General features: G+C 30.3%; 1 protein-coding gene across 1 annotated transcript; it reads right to left on the bottom strand.

The window, feature by feature from the left end:
* Positions 1-2,089: 2,089 nt before the first annotated feature.
* On the bottom strand, positions 2,090-6,764 carry LOC126839488 (uncharacterized). Its single transcript, XM_050574829.1, has 3 exons — positions 6,366-6,764; positions 4,126-4,257; positions 2,090-2,401 (listed from the first exon to the last, which is right to left on the bottom strand). Exons 1-3 carry the CDS (start codon positions 6,579-6,581, stop codon positions 2,312-2,314), a joined length of 438 nt encoding a protein of 145 aa, XP_050430786.1. The 5' UTR covers positions 6,582-6,764; the 3' UTR covers positions 2,090-2,311.
* Positions 6,765-7,554: the final 790 nt, after the last annotated feature.

Raw genomic sequence — 7,554 nt, 5'->3', positions numbered from 1 at the left:
CCAATAGTTTTCCACGAATAAATCCAATTATTTCAGATGGGAAATCTAATTTTTTAATAATTAATATAATATTATGTTACTTTATTATGCTTCATATTTGTTTTTTATCAAAGTAGGTATGCAAATTTTATGTACTGAGTGCAATGTGCATTTTTATTATCTATACGACGTACGTACACATCGTATATAACTATATATGTATATAAATATTCTATACTTGTGTTATAATAGATGTATATAGTGTATTCATTTGATATTTTTTTGCAAACCGCGTTAAATATTATTCTATTTTATTGTATTAAGTATTAAATAAAATCAATGTAATAAAAATAATAATAATGTATTCTAAAAACTCATTCACAGCAAAAGGAAGTATAATTAATAATAACACTGAAAAATCAAATGACAAAGGACATAATATGTCATTAAACATGGTTAAAGAATGTGAAACGAAAATTTAATTCATTAATTAATCAAACGGTTACAAGTTTTTTGTGTCTATTCAAAAATAGCTTTTTTTGACCGAATCACTTTTGGTCAGAACATATTATTAGGTACGTTTTAAGCGGAATTGTAAAAATTAAAAATCAAAAATATACACGTATTATTTTGAATTTTATTTTTTCCTATTACACCATTAATTTGATATTGAAACTTCTATGAACTCTCTGCTTATCACTGACCTTACTGTGAATTGCATTTATGTTTGTATTGTGATCAAAGTTGTGTTAGGTGCGATTGAAAACAATTAAAATATCCAAAAAATGTTTTACCATCAGCGGCGTTCAAGGAACTTATAATATTTGGACGTGGAAAATGTTAATTAATACTTTTTACCCTTTTAAAAGCAGGCAAGGGAAGGAGTTAATATTTAATTATATACCGTTTTTTTTTATTGAGAAAAAAATGTAACTTTGAATTTATAATTAGTTTAGAAATTTGTAGTTTTTCTAATGCAAAAACAAATCAGATTTTCTTAGAAAATGATTAAAACGTACAAAACTATACTGAAAATTACACAAACGTCGTTTCTTACAACTTTGGAGGGGATTGAAAAATAAAAGAAAGTTAAAAGTATCAAAACTTCATGCAGATACATGGATGTGTCCTGCAATCTAGTATTTCTAATATTTTATCTCTAATCCACTATCAACTAAAATAAATATATTAAAATTAATATTTATTTTGGTTCTTATTAAAAAAAAAAAAAATGCTAAATTTTCTGCACTAAAAAATATAAGATTAATAAACAAACAATAAATGAATATCTATTTATTACTACTGAATAGATTTATTTAAATTACAATATGCCGTTTCTAAATGATGAACTATGATCTAATACAATAGTTATAATAAATTTAGTTTTAATTAAAAGATAAGATTATTACACGAGTGAAAAGCAATACCGGTTTTGCTTTCAATATATGCAAATTACATGCACTCATTACTTGATTAATGGTTTTTTTTTTCAATAATTGGGCTATTGTTCAACTTCGAAGTGAATGGTTGGTATTCCTTTGTGGGATCACGCGAAGACCACAAGAATAGATAAAATGCTAAGAAAGCTATTAAGTGGAACATTATTAAATCTGAACTTAAAATTTCCTACTAAATTAGCCGCACCTAATTGATGGCGTTTTCAAATAGATAAATTAAGTTCTTATTTTTAACAACTTCATATTTTCTAGATAGCAGTTTTTTTTTTTAATGATACAACACGAATGTATGGCCTTCTGTACTGACAAATTGTGAATTTTTATGTTTTCTTTAATCTTGAAACTGTATGTTTTTTTAATTTACCCAAAGTTCAAGACAACCCATACTTCTTGTAAAATTTCCTAATCAAAATTGAGTGGTCGCATAATTTTAGGCCAACAAATCGCCATAGTTATTCGATGAGTCAATATGGGAATTTCTAAATTATAGAGTTTAAAAAAATGCACTTGTCCAAATTCTTTGTGGATTGCAATGGGATATTACTATTATTTTTTACACTGTTGTACCGAGTCTAACAAACATATTTTAACTGGCTGGTGTACGCAGTAAGTATTTTTTTTTTTTTTTTTTAAAGTCAATAACAGTAATGACGTCGAACATACTTTAATATTTTATTATTATTAATATCATTATGTTATGTACAAAATATTAAAACTACACATAAAAAAATGGTTATTAGCTATCAACTAGTTTGTACATTTCCGTAAACACCTTTAGCGCTCGATCTAATATTATCGAGACATGTTTTACACATTAAAAAAGTATAATATAATATGCTAATCGTCTTGTGTTTAACAATATGTTCTTATAGTGTTTATCGTTGTAAGCCGACGATTCTACCGCCCAAGTTGTTCAACGCTTCCGTAGCACCTCTGGAAATTTTCTTGGCCGTGTCAACCGGAAACTGAAAAAGAATTCGCCGATTGTTAATAATTAATATTTATAATAAAAATATATATATAATTCATCGCTCCAAATTAACGCCCATAATGAATCTGAGACCACAATGTTTTTCGTTTATTTTAAAGTATTCTAAATCAAAGAACAAATACAACTTTTACCGAACACAATAAATAGAGCCTATAGTTTAATTTAAAACGCATTTACCTATGATTAAAAAAAAAAACAAATTTATTGGCCAAAATTTAATTAGTTAACGAATAAAAAATAAAATATGTATAGGGTGATTCTTTTGTCGTGGGCCACTCAATATCTCACTGGATTTAATTAATAATTGAATTACATTTTTTATAGATTTTTTATATTATAATGTGATCTCGATTGTCCACAAACTAAATTAGATTTTTTGATAGCAACTTTTGAAACTTAAACGGTAACGTATATATTTTATAAACTTTTTAAATAATGAATATTTTACTAAAAATGTTGACTGGTTGCTGGAACAGTTTCGAACTACTGTTTTTTAAAGTTAATAGAGTTTACAAATTAGGATGGGAGGGGAAGAGCTTTCTTCCTGCTTGAAAACTTGAAACTCTAACCTAACCAGTCGAACATTTTTAATAAATTATTCCCAATTCAAAAGTGTTAATGCAATGTACGCGTTACCATTGAAGATTGAAAAGTTGAGAAAAAAAAATTGTGAAAAATTGAGATCACATTACATAAAAACAATATGTAACACAAATATTAAAATAAATATAAAATATAAATTATTATATATATATATAAAGTTACGGCAAAGTATGAGTTCTAGATGACGTTTTATTCGAATTTTGATTTTCCAAATGTTAACCTCGATAGTCCATTTTGTTAGCAACATCATTTGTCAACATAAGACTTGGAAAAAGTAAGGAACAAGTAAATTAACCTATATTGTGCGATGGAAAGCCGACAACAACCGTTCCAGCAAAATATAAAGGATTAGCGTTGCACATCCAAGTGTAGCAATTGGGTACAAAAAACAAGTCACGTCGAGTTTCCAATACAATGTAGATAACGCCAGTCATCATTTTTTCTCTAGCTTGTCCGACGAAACCGACAATAATTGTCGGTTGGAAATAACTTCAATAAAAATGTCAATTAAAAGAACCCGCACAGCCAAGTACAACGACAATAGTTATGTCCTCAGCTGATATTTACATAGTCTAGCTGTTAAGTGTGAAGTTCCCTAAACACATTGGTCAAAAATATAAGAGAAGATGGGGACCACCTTTAAATAGCATGACGACGTGAACCTGTCTATAAATGTATATCACAATATGTACAGTGTGGTTTGTTAAGAACAAGACATTCATTTCTTTTTAAAATAATTGAAATTTTGTTTAGTTTTTCTTTTTGAAGACACTTAATATTTACATTTTTTTTAGTCGATTATCCAGGGCTCTGTCGACTTTTGAGACTTGAATGGTAACATGTGTTTACTTCTTAAATTAAGAATAATTTTCTAAAAGTGTTGGCTGGTCGATAACCGGTTTTGGGTTATTACATTTGAAGTAATGTTAAATAGTTTTAATATCCTGTATGTTAAATAATATAGTTTTGTTATTTTGTGCGAGACAAATATTTTCAACCAGTTAGGTACCCAATTTTCACCTTTTTTTTCAACTAAATATATTTTAATAGTTATTTTTTTTTTTATTGAGTGAGAATTATGATGAGACAACTTACCGAAAGGGCCGAAGTCAACACACTGGACAAGGTTTCCACGCTGCCTATTATGCCTCGACCGAATCTGTTGAACTTGTCGCCGTTGTTGCCATACTTTTCCTCTTCTTTGGTGACGTCCACCACAGGCAAAGGCTTCGAAAAAAAAAACAAACAAACAAACTATAAATATGTTTACCATCTTGTCATTGGAATTTTATTTCTTGGATATTCTTCGATAAAAAAAAAGGTGTACATATTTTATTAAAAAAAAAAAAAAATACATTTTATAGGTAAACAATAGAGTTTTTGACCTAATTGACTTGCTATTTAAAAAAAAAAAGAAATCTGCCAAAAAGTTAAAGTCGGTTGAGCAAATCGTAAAAATGAAAAACCCTAAACAATTTTCAATAAAACACCTCATTGTAAAACCAGCACATTGCCAACAACCGATGGAAGACTGCTAGTGTTTGTGTTAAGGTTTTTCTTTCATTGTTTGGTCACAGGGTGGCATAATATGAGCAAATATAAAGCAAACACATAATGTATTAACTAATGGATGTAAATTAACCAAATAGTATAGTTGAAAAAAAAACAACTTTACAGGACTGTACTTTACTTGAACCCTTAAAAATAGTTGAAAAAATATATTTTTTTTTATTATGCTAATTAAAATTATTTTACGACGTTGTGAAAATGTTTTCTTTGTATTTAGAAATTCTATCAAACAGTACTTTTTTTCCTCCGTCAAATAAATAACAATTATTGATTACATGAATTTGATAAAAATAAATTTGACCTTACAACTTACATATTTGAATATGCAGCATTTCAAGGTGAGTGTTTCTTAACAAAAAAAAAAAAATACCCTGACCTGATCTAAAATTTCCCGATAACGTTTTATCTCTAAAAAATAAAACCGATATTGTTTTTTTTTTTAAATTGGAATAATAAATATTGATTGTTTTTGTTTAGTGCATGCCTGAGAAATGCAAGGTTATCAGAATATTTCATTTTACACGTGTTTTTTTGAAACTTGAATGGTAAGGTATAAGTGTATTCAGTTTATTTTTTAATTAAAAAAATAAATTGCTGAAAATTATGAGTGGTCGATGACCGATTTCGAGCCATTACATTGATGTTATTAGAGTTCGATTAAGTTTAGAGTTTACTACATTCACATACATTTTTTTGTCAAAACTTTAGTACATCATCTTCAAAAATCAGGTTTAGCGTGCAAATCTGATAACCTTGTAACAATTGCAATTAGCACTAGGTTTGTTTTAATATTTTTTTTTCTTACAACTAGAGAAGGTGCCGCTGTTGTTTTCATCCGAAACAAGTATAGCTGGTTACCAGCTCCAACTGCCGTCGGATAGAAAGTCACGCTCGACAAAAAAAAACCACTTGCGGCTAATAGAGATTTTTTTTATTGCCATACTCAAAGTAATATATTAAAAACAAGACGAAAACCTCATTCAAAAGGCAATCGTCGCCGGCCTTACTCGCTTCCCTTTGACATCTTTTAGTCGTTTAAATGTAACGGCCCTGTTAACCTGAGTGACAACGCTTATGTAGCCGTGGAAAGTGTTGCCAAACGGTTTTTGCCCTCAGGTTAGTAATATACTTACCTAGTAGTTAGTGCTGACGGGAAGGTTTAAGTTAGATTTTAAAGTTAAAAAAGTATCATGTGTCGGGCGATTGGTTAACTATGGACCAGTCAATAACATAGAAGATATTTAGACTTTTTTTAATTATTTTTTTTTATAATTTTATAGTTATTGGTTGGAACAAATTCAATATATTTTTGAAAAATATAACCGTATCCCATATAATATGTTAAAGCCGTATGAACTTAATAATTTTAAATAGTAACGTAAATAATTTATTAAATTTTTAAATTAAAAAATAATTTGTCGGAAATTTTGACTAGTTTCGATAACCGGTTTAGGAATAAAGTTGTAGAAATTGAAAATTTGGAACGGGAAAAACGATGGAGTGTAGTATTATTTGTATTAATTGTATTAGCTGAGACGCTCATTTATTCTTGTTATTTAAGACAATCGATCACACTGTATAACACAGTTGTTGGCAGTGGTCGAATTGCAAGTCAAAACAAGCGGGGGTTAGAACTGATCTGGTTAAATCCAAAAATTTGAGCTTTTGTAAATAAAAAAAAAAATGAAATCAACGTTGCGACTTAAAAAAAAAAACAATTAATTTTGAAAATCGAAAATCACCGATTGTTTTTGGATTATACTTACTTTGAGGAAGTTCAACAACTTGCTCTGCACCGACGGCAACTGCCTCTTGGACCGGTCGTCCAACAAGGGTTTGTCTTTGGCCGGCGCTTTGCCTTCGGCCAGGGCGTCCAGCGCCGGGTCGTCGAAGCCAGCTGCCGACAAGTCTTCGGCGACGGCGGTACTCTGCAGGGTGGCCAACAGAACGGCCACGGTGACCAACGCAACGCCGGTGTTCATGTTGGTAGTGTTGACGAACGCGCGAGGACGGCAAAACGGGAAAAAAAAATCGCAACGATATTGATACAAAAATGATTTAAAGAAAATAATATGCAATTCAACGCGGCCAAAATAGATTGGATAGGACAAGGCCGGCTGCTATAACACTACTGCGGGGATTCGCAATGATGTTATGCGCTTAAGAAACGGCGGATTGTCGAAAGCTAAATAGGTACCAGTTTTTTGTATAATAATATTAATATCGTATACCCGTGTGTCGGGCTCGTGGAATGGATACACACAAAACGACAGTGAAAGTAGTCGCCGTCTCCGTTTCTGTTGCTAATAATAAAAACCGCAGTAGTAATAGTAGTTATATTAATAATAATAATGTTGATAATTTCACCTGGCCAAAGACAAATACGTAATACCGAAAATAATAATTATGCGCGCGGCGGGTGCAACAGCAGCTACCGCACACATAATAATGAATTATGACGTCACCGACGATGAACCACAGAATAGATAATATTATGATGAAAGCAGAAGAGTCACTTTCGATGTTGGCAATAATATTGTAAGTGAAGGCCATTTTTTTAAATGTTATAATATGTATGCACAAATAATAATAATAATGTATACATTATTAACGTTATATTGGTGTACACGCGCAGTTTCGATATTGGTCACACTGCGACATCTAAGAAGATTGGCCACCCTGTTTTTGTTTGATAAGAATCTTCCCCGTGTTAATTTTTATCAGTGTCTGAACGTCGGCAACAAGATGAGACTGACAGGAGTTGTTTTCAACAAATTTGTTTGTACCAAAATCTGTTTTACTAAAAAATAAACGATATATTAGACAGTTTATCGGCCAACTTATTTTATGCATAAAACGTCAAAATAAAGCTCTAGAAAAATGCCTGTTCTCAGTTTTTCACCAAACCTAAATTACTGTGAATAATTTGGTCACCGCAAGTTCTTGGAACAGCAA

This window comes from Adelges cooleyi, unplaced genomic scaffold (genome assembly GCF_023614345.1).
Source record: "Adelges cooleyi isolate 19-005CV unplaced genomic scaffold, UGA_ACOO_1.1 ACOO_flye_CR_arks_rails_tigmint_CR_PRNA_306, whole genome shotgun sequence".
In the NCBI taxonomy this organism is placed as follows: Eukaryota; Metazoa; Arthropoda; class Insecta; order Hemiptera; family Adelgidae; genus Adelges; species Adelges cooleyi.
This window is presented reverse-complemented; position numbering and strand designations above follow the sequence as displayed.